Genomic DNA, 20,653 nt, shown 5'->3' on the forward strand with positions numbered 1-20,653 from the left:
ATAAAATATTCAGACAGGTGATGAAACCAAAGACGGATTTATGGATTCCCCTTTACAACCCTGTAAAACCCTCTCACTACTCATTAACCCATGAGAAAAAACTTTGCTCCTATTTGTAGCACCCGTGGGTGCGGCTGCAGGGCAGAACTGTTTAAAAGGAGGCTGGAAGACGGAAGGAAGGCAGACACTGCTGAGCATATCAACAGTAAGAGACAAAGACGCTGCAAGATAAACTGATGTCAACTGTCACCATGAAGGCTGCACTCACCACCATTGCTGTGCTCGTCCTGGCCCTCGGCTGGACCTCTGAGGCTGTGCAGGTTGAAGTAAGTGCATCAATTAACATTTCTGTATGACTGACCTGGCCTGGACAATGGCATTGTAATAATCCTCTTTTGGATACAAGCCATACTTAAACTGTGCAAACTTTTGCCACATACTTAACTCGGCCTCTGGTTAAATTGTAGTTCATTAACATCTGTTTTTTATTTTCAGGAGAATGGATTGTCTTTCTCTCTGGAAGCTGTTAAGAGGCTCCATGAGTTGACAGAGAGCAGCAGAGCAACAGGGCAACAAAGCCCACGCCTCAGGGCAAGCACTGTGTCCCTCTGTGCCGACCCCATGCTGCCACAGGAGTTCCTGCCCCTCTGTAAGCAGAGAGGAGCATCTGCATCCCTGTCCAGACTAGGTGAGACAATTATGTATTGAAGAGCCTGTCTTGTTGATGGAATTTTATGTGAGTCATGTCATGAATATTGAGATGATTAAACATCTGTTCTTTCTGTTTCTTGTCATTCAGCTATGGTTCCCTTGGATGTCTGTGAGATCTGTGCCTTTGCGGCCTGCACCGGCTGCTAAACAAACCCACCATGCCGGAAACATCTTGCCCAGCTTAAGACTTGTGATTTTTCTCCTCCCACTAAAAATTATTTCAGAGAATTTCTAAAACTATTTGTAATGATGAGATGAGGTCTTTATGTTCCCTAAACACAGAGGCACTGACTCTGGCCCTTTGGGCACTTCATACATTTTGAAGTTGCTGTTAGATTAAAAAAAAAATCAGACAAACTAAGATATGTTTTTTTGAAAACTGTTACTTTATAGCATATTTACAACAATTCTTTATATTACCATTTATTTTTTGAATTGACATTGTTTGTTACATTTCTCTTATCAAGCTTTGTACTGTATATTTTAAAAAAGAAGCTCTCTTTTTTCCATGTTTCTTCTTTTTTATTTACATTGTTTTGAATAAAAAGCTTTCACTGATAGTTAATGTGTACATTGTGCTCTCTTTCCGGCGAATTAAGATAAGATAAAACATATTTTATTGTCCCACAGAGAAAGGGAAATACACACATAAACTCATGCGTAAACAGGCTCACCCTCAACTCACATGTTGAGGGTGAGTTCTTCAAAATAAACAGGTAGTAAAAGGCAATAGTTTCAAATAATAAAAAACTGACAAAAATCAAGCAAGATAATAAATAATAAAGTCACTATAAGTTAATCCCCAATAAAACCATATTAAATAATATTTCTTGTTGCTATTTATAGCAGTATTTTGATGGAGGATGAACTAAATGCCTTCTTGTATTGGTTTAGGGTGCAATTTTGTCCTTCTGAATCGTTGGTCTGGCATCTCAAATATCACGTTCAGTATGTGTGTTGGGTGAAGATACTTTTTTTAATTAATTAATTATTATAATATTTAATTCTTCTTTTTTCCAAAGATCTTCATGGCCATTTGAATAACACATGCATGTGAGCTTAGACCTTAACTGTACACAGGTTACCATACAATACTTGTATGCTATATCGAATTACACTCATTGTTTGATATAACAAAATCATGAAATTTACACCAGAGTCTAAGACTTCTCAAAAAACATACCCTCTCTTGTAGCCAATCAGAATCAGAATCATAAATACTTAAATAAATAATATTAACAAGAACAATATATACTAACAATATACTATATATTTAGAAAAACAAAAATCTAAAAACAATATACATTATATATATATATATATATATATATATATTTATATAAAATATTAAATTTACAATAGTAATATATACAATAATACTAATAATACACATAAGTAAGTAAGTAATAAGTAGTAATAATTTGCAAAGTACTGTAAAAATGTGAAAAGAACAGACTGTTTATGATCGAGTCTGAATTACAGAGAGGAGGTGACATAGTCTCCTAGGGATGCGTTGTATAGTTTAATGACCAAAGGCAGGAAAGATTTCCTGTGGCGCTCTGTGGTGCATCTGGGTGCGAGGAGTCTTCTGCTGAAGGTGCTCCTCTGCTGGGCCAGTGTGTCACAGAGAGGGTGGGAGACAGCATCCTCCTCTCTGCCACTGTCGTCAGGGTGTCCAGCTCCTCCCCCACAACATCACCGGCCCTCCTCATGAGTTTGTTCAGTTTGTTGGTGTCTGCGACCTTCAGCCCACTGCCCCAGCATGTGACAGTGAAGAAGATCACACTGGAAACAGACTCATAAAACATCCTCAGCATCGTCCAGCAGATGTTAAAGGAGCTCAGCCTCCTCAGGAAGAAGAGTCGACTTTGGCACTTTTTTTAGACAGACTCGGCGTTTCTAGTCCAGTTCAACTTATATATTTAGGTACGCCCCCAGGTACTTATACTCCTCTACAGTGTCCACAGGGACCCCCTGGATGAAGACAGGGGTTACAGGTGTTTTTACCCTCCTCAGATCCACTATGAGCTCCTTTGTTTTAGTCACGTTGAGCTGCAGAAGATTTCTCTCACTCCAAGAGACAAAGTTGCCCACAACAGTCCTGTGTTCATTTTCATCCCCCTTTCCAATGCTGCCAACTATTGCAGAGTCATCTGAAAACTTCTGAAGGTGGCAGGACTCAGTGCAATAGTTGAAGTCTGAGGTGAAGAGGGTGAAGGGACAGTCCCCTGTGGGGCCCCAGTTTGCTGACCACCCTGTCAGACACACAGTTCTGTAGGCGTACATATTGTGGTCTGCCCATCAGGTAATCCACAATCCAGGACACGATGGGGGTCTCCACCTGCATCGCAGCCATCTTCTCACCCAGTAGAGCCGGATGGATGGTGTTGAATGCACTAGAGAAGTCAAAGAACATGACTCTCACAGTGCTCACAGGCTTGTCCAGATGACTGTAGACTCTGTTCAGCAGTTAGGTGATGCAGTCCTCAACTCCCAGGCGGGGCTGGTAAGCGAACTGTAGTGGATCAGTAAAGAGCCTGACCATAGGCCTTAGCTGCTCCAGGACGAGTCTCTCCATGGTCTTCATGGTGTGGGACATCAGGGCCACCAGTCTGTAGTTCTGAGGGCCACTGGGACGCGGCGCCTTCGGAGGGCACGAGGCAGGACGTCTTCCACAGCACAGGGACCCTCTGGAGATGGGACTTGACTCAGTACTCCACACAGCTGGGGGGCACAGGCTTTAAGCACCCTGAGAAATACACCATCGGGGCCTGCAGCTTTGTCGGAGTGAGTCTTGTCAGCTGTCTTCTCACCAGATCAGGCGGGAAGGACACTGTAGAGGTCACCGTTGGGGGAGGGCTTAGGTCATTAGGTTGTGGAGGACATGATGTAGAACGGGGGGAGGGGTGGAATAGGTAGGTGTGAAGTGAGGTGGTGAGGGGCAGTCAGGGGGTCTGTAAGAAGGAGGAGTAGAGGGAGGTAAAGTGGCAGTAGTTGAAGGGCAGCCAGCAGCAGAGTGGGGGATGGTCCGCAGTATCAAACCTATTGACAAATAAGTTCAGTTCATTGGCGTGGTCCACACGGTCCTCCAACCCTGTGCTACCCGTCTTCTGGAACTCGGTGATGGTTCTCATGCCACTCCACACAGTGGAAAGTTCTCCAGCTTTCTCCTATAATTGTCTTTAGCCTTGTCTAGTACCCCCTGCACTCTCCTCACCTGATCACGGTTGCCATCTCTGAACGCTTTCTTTATTCAGGATGACCTTATGTCCTTGGTAATCCAAGGTTTATTATTTATTATATTATAATTATTATTATAATTATTATTATTATTATTATTATTATTATTATTATTTATTATTGCAGCCATGTCTCCGTGAAACACATGGTACTCCGGGTGGCTCCGCGTAAGCACTGTCAGTTCATCCATTTTGTTGTAGAGAGACCGTACATTTCCCAAAACAACATAGGGGAGACAAAAATCGAAATCTTCTCCTCTCCACGAGCCTGTCCCACCTCGACACTCCTCTAGCGCCCCGACGTTGCTTCTCACCTCTGCATCCCCGGTGTGTTTTTCTCGAGAGTTCGGGCGGAATATCAGCTGGTCTGGCCGCTATGCCGGCCGGCATTAGCGAGATCAGCTGTTCTCTGGTGTAAAGAAAGGCATCGTGTCCCTGTGGAAGTGCAAAAAAAGGGCAGAACTTCAAAGAAGTTAGGGTGAAGAAACAGAACAAACCAAAGAAATTAAAAGTTGAGAAGGTTTTAAAAAAGCGAACTGAAAGGCTGGAGTACTAACAGGCAATGAGCACTTTAAAGTCTAACAAAGGTTTTCAACATGCAAAATTCAAACACTTTTATTATTATTATTATTATTATTATTATTATTATTATTGCTGTTGTTATATCTATAACTATCAGCAGTAAATTCCCAGTATAGGAAAAAGAATTGTTGTGTGTGTTCAAAAATATATATTTAAAGTGCCTTAATTACATTTTGGCCGAGAGGCTATAGTTGCAAAATCATCTGAGATATTATTGCTTTACTTTTGTGGGAGGAAGTGAAGCCGCGTCTTCCATCCTTATATACAATCTGTGGTTAATATAGACACATCGGGCAAACACAGAGCAACATTAGCCTTCATGAGTTCGTATTTACCTGCCTTTTAGGTCAGATTTGGTATCGTCCTGAAAAAAGTAGATACTCAAAGCTTTCTTCATGAGCTCATAACTAAGTTTTTCTTTCAGTGTTTAGTTAGGAAGCATACAGTAAAGGGGGTTCATCAGAGGGCGTTGTGTAATTGTGCTGCATTGCATTCAAGCCTCATTTAGCCTCAGTCAGCGTCAAATAGAATATATATTTCCATGCTTGTTGTGGTGAAGAGTTTATTCTATACGCATTTTATCCAACTCAGCAAATCTATCTCATTATACAGATATTCTGTCAGTTCAAGGCACCAGTGGATTCTCTGAATACACGTTATGACACTTGCCATATACAGTACTCAACCTTGAGTCCTGAAGGCAGACAGCCTTATTAATGTAATGATGAGTGCATATATGAAGTGATACTAATGTACATGAATATATACAGCACATGCTGTACAGTACTGTACATACAGTACTGTATGTGCAGCCATGCCAATAATGTTAAGTCTGGTCCTTTTCTGTTCTTGTAGCTTTATATTGATGTAGTATCTCTCCTCCATTTATATCCTGTCGGTGTGGAAAAGAATAGCAAATAAAATAATTTTCGACCTAAGGCTTCACAGATGTAACAACGGGAAAGATAATTCACTGTATTCATATGTGCTCAGTCACGTTTTCTATACCAGCCCTGTGAGCAGGTTGTTAAAAACAAAGAAAATGTAAGCTGCAAGCAGCGATGAACGGGCCCTTGCACATGGTGCATGTCGGGGAACTTGGCCAGTCGCTTGTCTCAGCTAACATCGAACACGGCACGAAGGGCGTGGGTCTGCAGGCAATCTATGGAAACTTTTGGTCCACTTCCTGCGTCCACCGTGTGGCGCTAGAGAGCACCTACCAAACATGCTTTGCCTTGTTGTATATCAAACGAAGAACACACATTGAATCCCCAAAGCAATTTCAGTCAAAAGCAACTGGACTTGGTTATTTGGTCCGACCAGTCCCAGCCTGGTCAGTTGCGTACATGAACTGAGGAAGCTTCTTGGATGAGAGGTGAAACGTCTTCCTAGACAAATAACCAAGTCCAGTTGCTTTTGACTGAAATTGCTTTGGGGATAACTATGACCTGGACAAATTAGAACATTCACAGGCTTAACACACATTGAAAATGTTATTAGGCTAACTTCTTGTTACCAACAGATGGCGCTGGTGCTGTGAGTTGATATTGCGACGGTAGTTTGTTCAGGCTGGGGTCTTGTCATTACTCCGAAATTTGGTGTGGACAATGTATGCTAAAGCTATGTAACTTCCTGTTTCATAATCTGCCCCACTTCCTGCATCCACTGTGTGGCACTAGAGATCGCCTATCAAAGTTGCTTTGCCTTGCTAAACATCAAACGGAGAACAAACATTGAAAATTTGAATTGGCTGAAGTTTGTCATATTTGGCTGATCTTATGTTGCCAACAGGTGGCGCTGTGGCTGTGAGTAAATATTGATGTGTTTGTGTGTTCAGGCTGGGGTCTTGTCATTGCTCAGAAATCTGGTGTGGACAATTTATGCTAAAGTTACAGCAACTTCTTGTTTCATAACGTGATGCCGATATTTGCCGGCAGGCCACAGCCAGGCACTCCAGAAAAACGAAACGATATGAGGTAACTTTGATCACTGAGGTCTTTACACGGTACATTTGGACAATTTTGAAGGTGATTCAATCTCTAGGAGGAGATCGTTTAAGTATGACACCATCAAAAAGCCACATATTTCCCGTGGATATTGGGAGGGGGTTCTGTTCAACCATCAGAAATGGGGTCAAGATTGAACAATTTGTGCTGAAGTTATTAGCTACTTTCTATTTAATGGAAAAATGCCGATATTCGCTGGCATGCCATGGGCACACACCTTTAAAAAAAAGAACGATATGAGGTAACTTTGATCACATGGCCTTGAAATGGTACAGGCCAATTTTGATGTAACGTATGGCACCATGAAAAGGCCAAATATGGACTAAATTTGACTAAAAATGGCTGTCTTCCTCTTGGGTAAAGGATATGGCTTCTTGAGACTTGTTTGTGCGTCTCCTCACTCTCTATAATCCTACTGGTTTTCGTAATTCTAGGTGAAACCTCATCGAGGGGCTCAATTTTTTGCAACTTTCTAGGGGACACTACTGAGGCATTTTGCCACGCCCATGCACGAGACCCATAAAATACCTAAATGCTGGTAACTTGAATGACTAAGGTCTTTAGACTATACATGTCAATTTTGACGGTGATGATATTCAATTTCTAGGAAGAGTTGTTTAAAGTATGACACCATCAAAAAGCCACATATTTCCCGATGCCAATAGGGGGCGCTCTTGCCATGAGTGAATATTGTGATGGGGTTCTGTTCAGGGCCGGACTCTCATCAACCATCAGAAATTTGGTCAAGATTGAACAATGTTGCTCAAGTTACAGCAACTTCCTGTTTTATAATGTGACGCAAGTATTCGCCACCACGCCACAGACACATGCTTCTGAAAAATGGAACTATATGCGATAACTTTATAGCTAATTTATGTGTTCTGAGGAGACGGCAATAATCACAGCCATGCCACGTCCACTAGGTGGACACACCCTCCAGAAAAACAAATAGATATGAGGTACCTTTTATCACTAAGGTGTTTAGATGGAATGGACAGACTTTGAAGCTGCTCAGGTTGAATCTCTTGGAGGAGTTTGTTAAAGTATGACACCATCAAAAAGCCACATATTTCCTGTCGCCATAGGGGGCGCTCTGACAATGTGTGAATATTGAGATGTGGATCTGTTCAGGGCTGGAATCTCATCAACCATCAGAAGTTTGGAGCAAATTGGGCAAATGTTAGGCTGATTTCCTGTTGCCAAAAGGTGGCGCTGTGGCTGTGAGTTAATATTGAGATGTTGGTGTGTTCAGGCTGGGAGTCTTGTCACGGCTCAGAAATTCGGTGAAGATTGCACAATGTATGCTAAAGTTACAGCAACTGTTTCATAACCTGCCCCACTTCCTGAATCCACTGTGTGGCGCTAGAGAGTGCCTATAAAACTTGCTTTGCCTTGCTGTACATCAAAAGAAGAACAAACATTGAAAATTTGATGTGAATCAGATGAAGTTTGTCATATTAGGCTGAATTCCTATTGCCAATAGGTGCCGCTCTCAATGTTAGTCAATATTATTATGTAGGTTTATTCAGGGTGAGGCTCTTGTCATGGACTGGACAATTTATGCTCAAGTAATAGCTACTTTCTGTTTTCTGATGTGATGCCAATGTTCACCCCCACACCACAGCCATACCCTCCAGAAAACTGAAACCTTATCAGGTAACGTAAAACACTGGACACAGGTCTTTTGATGATTCAGGCCAATTTTGAAGCACCATCAAAAAGCCACATATTCCTGTCGCCAATAGGGGGCGCTCTGACTATAAGTGGATTTTGAGAAGTTGTCCTGTTCAGAACCAGACCCTCATCAACCATCAGACGTTTAGAGCAGATTGGACAACGTATGCTCAAGTTACAGAAACTTCCTGTTTTATAACGTGACACCACTAGTTGCCGCCACAGAAAAATTAAACGATATGAGGTAACTTTGATCACAAAGGTCTTGAGATGACACAGGCTGGTTGTGAAGTCGATCAGGTTAAATCTTTGGAGGATTTTGTTAAAGTATAACACGTGCAAATGTCTGAAAATGGCCATAAAGTCCAAAATGGCCGACTTCCTGTTGAGTTTACGATATTGCTCCAAGAGCCTTTTTTTTACGTCTGGAGGTGTTATATATGCCTACCGCTTTTCACAAAAGTACGTCTATCCTGGTGGAGGGGCTGTAATTCAAGGTGTGCCAGTAGGGGGCGCTCTCACTATGAATTAATGATGTAATGTAGGTTTGTTCAGGGCTGGGCTCTTGTCATGCATGAGACCTTTGGGGCAGATTAGACAACTATTGCTCAAGTTATAGCTACTTTCTGTGTTCTGATGTGATGCCAATGGTCACCGCCACGTCACAGCCACACCCTCCAGAAAAACAAAACGATATGAAGTAACTTTGATCACTAACGTCTTGAGATGGTACAGGCCAATTTTGAAGGTCACTGGATTCAATCTCTAGGAGGAGTTTGTTAAAGTATGACACCTTCAAAAAGCCACATATTTCCTTTCGCCAAAAGGGGGCGCATTGACTATCAGTGAATATTGAGATGTGTTTGTGTTCAGGGCTGGACCGTCATCAACCATCAGAAGTTTGGAGCGGATTAGACAATTTGTGCTGCAGTTATAAGCTCCTTCCTGATTAATGGAAAAACGGCAATATTCACCGCCATGCCTTGGGCACACACACAAAACAGAACAATATGAGGTAACTTTGATCACAAGGGTCTTGAAATGGTACAGGCCGATTTTGATGTTGTTAAATCTTTAGGATGAGTTTGCTAGAGTACGGCACCATGAAAGGCCAAATATGGACTAAATTTGCATATTAGACTCAAAATGGCTGACTTCCTCTTGGGTTAAGGACATGGCTTCTTGAGACTTTTTTGTGCATCTCCTTACTCTCTATGAGCCTACTGGTTTTCGTAACTCGAGGTGAAACCTCATCGTGGGGCTCAATGTTCGCAACTTTCTAGGGGACGCTACTGAGGCATTTTGCCACGCCCATGCACCAAACCCATAAAATACCCAAATTTACACCAGACTTGACAATTTTGCAAATTCTGGGAACTTTTTACATATGTTGAGGCCCTCAAAAAGGCAATTCATTTGGTAAAATAATAATAATAATAATAATAATAATAATAATAATAATAATAATAATAATGATAGCAATACTAATAATAATAATAATAATAGAAAGAAGAAGAAGAAGAAGAAGAATCCTTACAAAGACAATAGGTCCCTCGCTGATGCTGTTGGCGCTCGGGCCCTAATATTAATAATGATTATAATTATAATTATTATAATAATAATAATAATTAAAGCTACAAGCAATGATGAACTGGACCTCGCACCCGGTGCATGTCGGGAAGATGGCTGGTCGCTATCATTCATTTTATCATATAAGTCCCATTTCCTGATGCCAATAGGCGGCGCTGTCTCTGTTAGTCCATATTGGCATTTAGTTGTTCTCAAGCCTTGATTCTTATCATCTCTGGGAAATGTGGTGCAGTTTGGGTAATCTATGCTAAAGTTAGAGCAACCTACTGTTTATGGCGGGCTGCAAAAAATGGCTGCCATGCCATAACCCAACATACACAAAACATGGATCATGTTTTCCTACATCAGGTGTAGAACCCACAATATCAGTTTCACGTCAATCAGTCAGTAGATATTTGCAATTTTCCCTGTTGCCAGTAGGGGGCGCTATGCTTATGACTAAATATTGAGAGGCACATGTGTTCAGGGCTGGACTGTTATGAATCATGAGAACTTTGGGGCATATTGGACAATGTATATTGAAGTTACAACCACTTCCTGTTTCACGGCGAAGGATGGTCGCCACGACAACATAATTTGATGAAAAGCCAAGAGCTACATGATCTAGCGTCATTAAGGTCTGAAGAATGTGCTGACAGGATTTGACGTGGATGTGTTCTGCCGGCTATATAAAATGTAACTTCCTGTCACCAGTAGGGGGAGCTATGACAATGATTCAAATATTGTCCCATATACGTGTTTAGGGCGGGTCTCTGATCAAACATTCAAAGTTTGGAAAAGATCTGAACACCTTCTGTGCAGTTTCAGTGGTGTCTTTTGTCATGGCGTTTCATCGAAATTGGCTGTGCCGTTACGCGACATCATCCCATGGTCCCAGTGAAGCATCATTCGCGTCTTAAGGCTCTCATCACCACTTTTGAGGAGGATGTGATCAACCAGTCAGGCCGAGGACATCAAAGTAAAAATCGTGTAATTTCCTGTTACAAGCAGGGGGCGCTATGACTATATGTAAATATTGTCACATAGATGTCTTCAGGCCGAGAGTCCAATCATGCCTGAGAAGTTTGGGACGGATTGGACAATGTATGGTCATGATTTTAAAGTGTAAAAGACCACTTCCTGGTTCATGGCATGGCGGCAAAATTTGAGGCCCCGCCACAGCCAGGCTGATTGATGAGAGCGCTTATGCTCCACAATTCAGCGTCGGCCATGACTTGAAGGTGTACACACCAACTTTGAAGTCATTCTGTTGAAAACTCTAGGACAAGTTCGTATAAGTACAGAGCAAAGTTTTTGAAGAAAAAACTGCCAAAAATGAACCAAAAGGACATGTTCAAATCAAAATGGCGGACTTCCTGTTGTGTTTAGGGAATACCTCCAAGAGGATATTTTGTGTGTCTCTGCATTCTTCACATGCCTACCAATTTTTCGCTATGGCTATAAGTAAATATTGTCTCCTAGATGTGTTCATGCCCAGAGTCCAATTGTGCCTAAGACGTTTGGGACAGATTTGACAATGTATGGTCATGTCTCCCAATGTAACTTCCTGTTGCCAGTAGGGGGGCGCTATGACTATGACTCAAAAATTGTCCTACATATGCGTTCATGGCGGGTCTCTTATTAAACTTGTGAAGTTTGGAAAATATCTGAACACCTGGGGTCTGTTTCACAAAACTGGTTCAATAAACTCAGAGTCTAGCGACTTCATCTGTACTCGGGCCCTAATAACAACAACTTGCTTTGCCTTGCTGTATATCAAACCAAGAACACACATTGAAAGTGTGATGTGAATCTGATGAAGTTTGTCATATTAGGTTGACTTCCTGTTGCCAACACGTGGCTCTGTGGCTGTGAGTAAATATAGAGATGTTGGTGTGTTCAGTCAAAGGGTCTTGTCATGCCTCAGAAATATGGTTTGGACAATGTGTGCTAAATTTACAGCAACTTCCTGTTTCACAACGTGACGCCAATATTCGCAGCTAGGTCACGGCCAGATGCTCCTGAAAAACGAAACGATATGAGGTAACTTTGATCACTAAAGTATTTAGACGGTATAGGCCGATTTTGAAGGTTAAGAAAACTTAACATGAATGGACACAATACAAGCATCGTTTTGCAAACTATGGGTAACAAGCTGTTGTCAACATTTGAGTTGTGAAAGGACTGGAAATTGGTAGCCTGGATGGCGGCCAGTTTATTGAACTTTCAGAGGTGTATTCACAGAGCACCATCCCTGTAACAAAGGATAATATTCCGTGCCAAGAGGATATTAAACATTGGTCTCATCTGAAGGATGTGAAGCTTCCTATTATCCATGCGGAGATTGGATGACAAATAGAAGCTAACATTCCTAAGGCTATGGAACCACTTCAAGTCATCAACAGCCAGAACGGTGGACCATATGCCGTGAGAACTCAGCTGGACCGTCAATGGACCACTCAGGGGTGGAAGCAACGTAAAGGAATCAGGCAAACTAGTGAGAGTTACTGCAAATCGGATCTCAGTAGCAAAGCAAAAAAGCTTTGGCAGTTACAGTTCAAGTAGGACTTTCCCGACGCTGGACAAGATGAGGATATTGAAATGTCCAAGGACGATCGTCAGTTCCTGAGCATGGTGTCTCAATCTTCACGAATTGTTGATAGACATTACAGTGTATGCCTTCCAGTGGGAAACAAGTCACTGAATATGCCAAAAAGGTCAGTTGCAGAGCAACGTGCATTGAATTTGCGAACAAGATTCTCCAGAGACGTCAAGTTTTACATCACATTTATGGAGAACCTCCTCAAGAAAGGTTATGCTGTGAACCTCAACAGTACTGAAAGTGAGCCTATAGAATGACGAACATGGTATTTGCCTCACCATGGTGTCAGACATCCAGTCAAACAAAACCTGCGCATGGTCTTTGACTGCGGAGCAGGTTTTCAAGGAACATCATTGAACCAGCAGCTGCTACAGGGACCTGACTTAACAAGCTCGCTGGTGGTGGTCCTTGTAAGGTTTCGACAAGAGCCCGGGGCAGTTATGGCTGACGTGGAGGCCATGTTCCACCAGGTCAGAGTCAACAGTGAGGACACAGATCTCTTCAGATTTCTCTGGTGGCCCGACGGGAACCATGAGCAGGAGCTCGTTGAACACAAAATGTTGGTCCAATTACCAATGGCCATTGCCCACCAAAATAATTCTTCAAGATTTATGTCGGCGAAAGTACGGCTGGGATGAAGATTTGCCAGCTGACGTTATCAAGAGTTGGAAGAAGTGGGTGTCAGGTCTGCAACAACTTAAGAATTTGGGAGTTGACAGATGCATCAAAACAAGGCAGTTTGGTGCACCAGACTTCACACAGTTGCATCACTTCGCTGATGCGAGTGAAGATGCTTATGGAACAACAAGCTACCTTCTGTTGCGCAGTGAAACCGACAAAGTGCAATCCACTCTCGTGATGGCAAAGGCAAGGGTTGCATCCTTGAAATCTCCAACGATACCGAGAATAGAGTTGACTGCTACTACAGTTGCAGTCAAGATGGACAAGCTTCTGAAGAAAGAGCTTGAACTGGAACTTCAGGAGTCAATATTCTGGACAGATAGCATGGCTGTGCTAAAGTATCTGAACAGTGAGAGCACCAGATTCAAGACTTTTGTCGCTAATAGGACCTCAGCTATCCTTGAGCACTCTCAGACTTCTCAGTGGAGGTACGTCAACACTACTGTGAATCCTGCTGATCAAGTCTCAAGAGGACAAACTGTTGAGGCTTTCTTGAAATGTGAAAGTTTGCTCTCGGGACCGGGGTTCTTGCTCTGCACACATGATAAGTGGCCTAAGAATCCAGATCCTGAAATGCTGGATGTTGACGACCCAGAGATCGAAAGAGTGGTTAAGTGCACTCCATTCAGGCGGCAGATACTAAAGATTCCCAGTTGATGACTCACTACTCATCTTGGATAAGGCTGAAGCACACTGTTGCCTGGTTTCTGAGCTTTAAAGATTTGTTGAAGGAACTGAGAGCAAAGAGAAAGGAAATAAATGCACAGGATAAAGAAAGCAGAATGGACCAGTACAAGAAAGCTTTCAAAGGAACAGTTTTATCTTGTGAAGATTTGAAAGAAGCAGAAACACATATTGTCAAATACTGTCAGAAACAAAGATTCAAGTAGGACTTGGCAATGTTAATTGAGCATCGAAAGGTGAAGAAAAGTAGCTCACTCTATAAATTGGATCCAGTCTTGCAAGACAGAGTGATGAAAGTAGGAGGAAGCCAGCTATCTTGCCAAAGGACTCACACATCACAGAGCAATTTGTTTATGTTTCGGTAAATACAATTTTTGTGGACAGATGTATTTTTGTTTTGCGAAGACTGCACCTTTAATATGTCACTATCGCAAGTGTTTTGGAGGCAACATTAACTTTGTGTTTAGTCAGGAGAAGCGGGGAGTGGAGCCGTAAAGTTTTTTGATCTCTCTTAAGCTCTCTCGCTTCTTTTTCTCTCACTCATATCGTGTATAGGACGCAATTTATATTCATTTTGTGACAATTTATTTTTCTGTAGTTTTTCCTGCATTTTTGAAGTAAAATATTTAAAGTTTACCAGTTGGCTTTCGTGGATTATTCGGATGTGGACAAGTGGAAGAGTGCTATGAGCATCAAACTGAGGCTTCACCACCTACAGTGAGTAGTCCTGTCTGGTAAAATAGGATTCTGTGGAAAGACTATTAAGTCATTGATTTCCTCACCATAAGCCAAAACAAATTCAAGGGTACGATTAAAACAGTGAGTAGGTTTATGTACATAGAGAGGTAAATGCAATACGAAGCCTATTTCTATCAACGTCCACAGTTTTCCAGGTTGAATGTGAAAGACAAAGAACAAGACTTTCATCTTAATTATAATTTAGTTTAGGTTCAGGGTTGATCAATAGTTCTGAGTCATAAATAGCTGCAACGCCTCCTCCTCTGCCACTGCCTCGAGGAATATGAGTATTAATATGGGTACTGGGTGGAGTGGATTCATTTAGGCTAACATATTCTTCATGACACAGCCAGGTTTCAGTCAGACAGAGTAAATCCTTATGGTTATCTCATATCAGATCAATTACTAAAACAGCTTTAGATGGCAGAGATCTGATGTTTAAAAGTCCAGACATTTTATTTACTGATTTTGTTGGTGTTGATTTGTATCAAGTTTTTCTGTATAGCTCCTCTTCTGTTAATTTTTAATTTGATTAATTAAGATGATCGTGAGGCACACATCGTTTGTATGGGATACTGAGCTGGTTAGTGCTCCACAGGGAGCGCAGAGAGGTGTGTAAGACTGTAACTCTGCTTCCTGTGCGTGTGTGGTAAGGGCAGCGCAGAAAGGTGTATTAAACTGTGACTCTGCATCCTGATCCCAACACTCGGTTGTTGTCAGGAGGTGGTGGTGGTGGTGCAGGACTGGATAGTCAGATCACTGCTGACTGATAAAAGTCTTGACCCCTCCTGGTTAGGGTGCAGGCCGTCGTTTTTAAAAAGCCTTGGTCTGTTTAAAAAAGCCGTAAAGTTGTAATACTTTTCTCCCTCGCAGTATCCTTTAAGCCACATGTGCAGCTGGCGGAGGCGGCTGTACATGCAACAGTAAGTATTCACAAGTTTTGATAACTTTCAAGGTTTTGCCGACTTTACCATTGCTTTACAAAAGGCAGATCTATTACCATGCTAAACCCAGAATGCACATTTGAGTTGAGTATTGTCGTTTAATTTTTCGTCAATCGCTGAAAACACCCACAGCAATTAAACCATAAAAGACATACAGCCCTTTTATAGTGGTACTTTGAATGTAAATGATCAGTGTGTTTTCAGACACAGATGAATGGGTTTTTTGTTCAAAAGGTCAATTTTAAATTCCAAGACACTTATGTCTAAACAGAATTATATATTAATTAATATTTTACTGTGTTAAATAGTGTAACATTTTTTACACTCCAAAGTATTCTGTAGATTCCAAAGCTTTCGAATCAAGTAAAATAGGCCATAATAATGAGTGAATTAAAGTAGTATTTTCAATTATGTCTGCATTAATTGATTCCAATCACGCTCCTGAAGGGCTGCTGCCCTGCATGTTTTAGGCTTCTCCCTGCTGAAATAGACCTGAGTCTGTTGACTATAACACTTGTGGCAAGATTCAGCTGCTCTATAATGAATAGAGGATTAAACACAGGTGTGTTGAAAAACTGGACACTCTACAATGACACACAGGGATCATCAACACTGAACTGTATAAAAATATAGATGTACTCAAGAAACTTAACAGCTACATCACTGAAAGTTTAACTGTAATATAGCTAACACACAGTTGTGTTAAAAATAATAACAGTGTGATTAAAAAAGTGAGTAAGGCTCAAAATCCTTGAATATGTTAGCTTAAATTAATCCACTCCCCCCAGTCATAGTAATACTCATATTCCTTGAGGCAGTATTTGAGGAGGAGGCATTGCAGCTATTTATGATGCAGGCCTATTAATCAACCCTAACCTAAACTAAATTATAACTCATTTGAATTAGTCTTGTTCTTTATCTTTCACATTCAACCTGGAAAACTGTGCAGCCAATTATACTTGTTATAGTGTACCATGCTCCTGGTCCATACTCTGGATTTCTATCTGGATTCTCAGAGTTTCTGTCAAATTTAGTCCTTAAATCTGATAAAGTAATCATTGTAGGAGATTTTAATATTCACGTGGACGTTGATAATAGTAGCCTCAGTATTGCGTTTATCTCTCTATTAGATTCGATTGGTTTTAGTCAGAGTGTACAAAAACCTACTCACTGTTTTAATCACACCCTCAACCTTTGGGCTTATGTCTTTTCACAGAATCCTATTTTATCAGACCATTATTTAATAAATTTTGAATTCATATTAGAGGACTACTCACCTCTGGGCAAAAGTTTCTACACTAGATGTTTAATCTGATAGGGCTGTAACTAAATTTAAGGAATCGATTCCATCTGCATTTAATTTAATGCCTTATCCTAATATTCAAGATTCCTGCACATACGTTAGTCTCTCTGAATTTGCAGACTTACTACGAACAACACTCGACTCTGTTGCTCCTTTAAAAAAAGAAGATAATGAAACAGAGGAAGTAAGCTCCGTGGTATAACTCACAAACCCGTGAATTAAAACAAGTATTGTGAAAATTGGAAAGTAAATGGCCCTGCACTAAATTGCAGGAATCTCGCTTAGTTTGGCAAGAAAGTCTAAAATAATATAGGAAGGCCCTCCGTAATGCCAGAGCAGCCTATTACTCATCTTTAATAGAGGAGAATAAGAACAATCCTAGATTTATTTTCAGCACTGTAGCCAGGCTGACAGAAAGCCATAGCTCTATGTACCACAGTCTTTTAAAGTAGCTGTAATTAAACCTCTTCCTAAAAAGCCCAGTCTTGATCCAGAGGTTCAAGCTAACTTTAGACCTATGTCTAACCTTCCTTTTCTCTCTAAAATCCTCGAGAAATTAGTCGCCAATCAACTGTGTAACTTTTTACATACTAATGAGTCATTTGAGGACTTCCAGTCAGGATTTAGAGCGAATCATAGCACTGAGACAGCACTGGTAAAAATTACTAACGACCTTCGAATAGCTTCAGACAAGGGACTTGTCTCTGTACTTGTTTTACTAGATCTTAGTGCCGCCTTCAACACTATTGACCATCGCATCCTGCTATAGAGAATGGAGCATCTAATTGGCATTAAGGGAACCTTATTGAGCTGGTTTAAGTCTTATTTATCAGATAGATCTCAGTTTGTACATGTTAATGACAAATCCTCCATGCACACTAAAGTCAGTCAGGGAGTTCCACAGGGTTCTGTCCTCGGACCGATTCTATTCACCTTACAAACGCGTCCCTTAGTAAATATTATAAAGAAGCATTCCATAAATTTTCATTTTTATGCTGATGATACACAATTATATTTGCCGATCAAACCAGAAGAAACCGATCAGTTAGATAAACTTCAAATGTACATTAAGGAAATAAAAAGATGGATGACCTGAAATTTTCTGATGTTAAACTCAGATAAAACTGAAGTTATTGTACTTGGCCCCAAAGGCCTCCGAAACTCAATATCTAAAGATATTGTTACTCTGGGTGATGTTGTGTTGTCCTCCAGCACCACAGTAAGGAATCTGGGTGCTATTTTTTATCAGGAAATGTCCTTCGATTCTCACATAAAATTAACGCCAAGGACTGCATATTTTCACCTGCATAATATTGTGAAAATTAGGAACTTTGTGTCTCAGAAAGATGCAGAAAAACTAGTCCATGCATTTGTTACTTCTAGGCTGGACTATTGTAACTCCTTATTATCAGGCTGCTCTAATAAGTCTGTTAAGAGTCTCGAGTTGGTCCAAAATGCTTCAGCTCGAGTACTAACTAAAACAAATGGAAGGGAACATATTTCTCCTGTATAAGCCTCTTTGCGCTGGCTACCTGTAAAATCTAGAATAGAATTTAAAATCCTTCTCCTTACCTACAAAGCTCTTATTGGTCAGGCTCCGTTGTATCTTAAAGAGCTCATAGTACCGTATTACCCGACTAGATCGCTGCGCTTTTCATTGCCACCGTACTCTAAGGGGGAATTGTTTGGTCTATGTAAATCATAAATAAGTCCTAGAGTGTGGTCTTTGTAAAGTGTCCTGAGATAACTTTTGTTATGATTTGGCACTATAAATAAAATCGAATTGAATTGAATTGAATTATAATAGTTTTTATTTCCATACATGCAAATGCATTTGGAACTTTCAATTCCAAATTAAAACATGAAGAAAACTTCATCAAATGTGGTATTACTTTACAGTGAAGAGTGAAGAAAAAGAATATTAGGTTGTTCAAAAAAAAAGCAGTATCTCAATTATCTTTATAAATTTAAACATTTACTGTATAAACTGAAAAATGCATGAAGATTTAGCTTTCCTGTGATTCACTGAACTAATATTTCATTTAAAGCATTATAGCTTGTGTGGCAGTGGGATGTGGTTAAGGTGTCGACTGCTGGAGGAGAGGGAGGAGTGGCTCGGCCGGTGATCAGACAGCTGGACAGAATCAGGTAATCAGTCAGCTATATAAGCACGTTTGTAACACGTTTGTGTCTGCTGCCTCTTTATTCGGTCCCCGCTCTGGTCCTCCCATAGGACCCAGTCTACTGCAAGAGACAGAACCAGGTTACAAACGTGCTTATATAGCTGACTGATTACCTGATTCTGTCCAGCTGTCTGATCACCGGCCGAGCCACTCCTCCCTCTCCTCCAGCAGTCGACACCTTAACCACACCCCACTGCCACAGCTTGTTTTCATCTTGTATGTTTAACTTTAGTATATATAATTTCTGTTTTCGGTTTAGTGCTGTAATCTTTAAAGATACTATATTACTGTAATTATGATTATCATTTGGAATTACAATCAGATTATTTTAAATGTAAATGGTTTTTATTTACTTTGAAAATCTCCAACTGGAACTGTCTCTGCCCGGAAGCGTCTTCGAAGCCCCACCTCTTCTCAGGTATACTACAGAACGCCGGCACGCCTAAACAAGCTGTTCTTATTTTTCTTTTGGTGTGGAAGTATCTAAAGATAAACACAGAAGTCACTTGGAGAGAAGAGGCGTTTTTAGAGCGAAAGAGGAGTTTAAGGATTTTGAATGCATTTTAAGGAGTTCGGTGAGTAAACAGAGAACTCTTTTATAATAAGGTGGTTTGGTGAGAGAATGAGCCAAAATTGTAAACTAATCTGTGTTGTGCAACAGCAAAATTGAGGATAATAACCCTCTGAGGTCGACACCCGCACTGGCACGTCCTAGTGATGTTTTTTCACTGTTTATATCAATATCTTAGCGATTATACAGCGTACAACCATGATCTATATATTGCCGGAGACGGCAGACTCCTCTTCCACATTCTTTTTACTGCAAACTCATTGGTCACTCACATGGCCAATTATAATACAGGAAGACAGGAAAGAGACCCGAATCATTTGCTTCACAGTGTGTGGTTGGTGGACTAAGGTGTCGTCACCATTTTCTGTGAAACTAACTAACTAACCAGCAGGTTAGTCTGATCCTTTTACTGCATCCTGACGTTGGCAGCAGATCAGATTGGCTATGATGAGGATTACAGTGCTTCTGTGCCAGAGAGTTGATTCCTCCGACAGAGAGGAACAGCAGAGATCCATTTGAAGATGAGTAAGTGATTTTACTCCCAAAAACAATGCGTAATTGTGACCAAATTGGCCAAAGTGTGCTTCAGCAATTCATAAATTGGCTGTGTATCAATATTCATAAACCTTGTTTGACAAAATTGACTGTCCATCGGTAAAGCATTACTCTGTAATAGTTATTTAGATTTGTATTATTGATTAGTGAGCTTTGGTGTCAAACCAAGCAAGAACACACCCGACTCCTACTATACCTGGTTGGAATGAAACCTGCAGCCACAGCGGATCAGTTTGACATCCCTCTCTGGATGAATGGATATGTTTTGGCCACTAGTTCAGCACACTGTTCTATGCAGATGAACTTGTCTTTCATAGAATGGCATTTCTTTATTTGTATGTGATTTTTATACTGAATGTAACAGGGAAATCCTTTTTTGTCTGCCAACAGGAACACCATCATCCTTGTCCTGTGTGCCTGCACCACAGCCATCTCCACCTCACCAGCACATGGCACAGCTGAAAATATGAAGCATATAAACTTGCAAATTATGTAAATATTGCAAATTTTGTATATAATAAATATTTGGTTTGGAAGAGAAACTGTTGTAATGCTATTTTCTTTATTTGAACACATCCCATGAAGCTAGATATGTAGTGTGAAGTCTGTTG

At 40.9% G+C, this 20,653-nt stretch overlaps 1 protein-coding gene across 1 annotated transcript; it reads left to right on the forward strand.

Annotated features, from left to right (window-relative positions):
- Window positions 1–251: 251 nt before the first annotated feature.
- Window positions 252–858, forward strand: LOC310965928 (guanylate cyclase activator 2B-like; the record flags this gene model as incomplete). The annotated part of the gene is made up of 3 exons (XM_083939680.1): window positions 252–326; window positions 496–688; window positions 800–858. 3 exons carry the CDS (start codon window positions 252–254, stop codon window positions 856–858), a joined length of 327 nt encoding a protein of 108 aa, XP_083795806.1.
- Between the last annotated feature and the right edge of the window lie 19,795 nt (window positions 859–20,653).

Source organism: Echiichthys vipera (genome assembly GCF_963691815.1).
Source record: "Echiichthys vipera genome assembly, chromosome: X".
NCBI lineage: Eukaryota > Metazoa > Chordata > Actinopteri > Perciformes > Trachinidae > Echiichthys > Echiichthys vipera.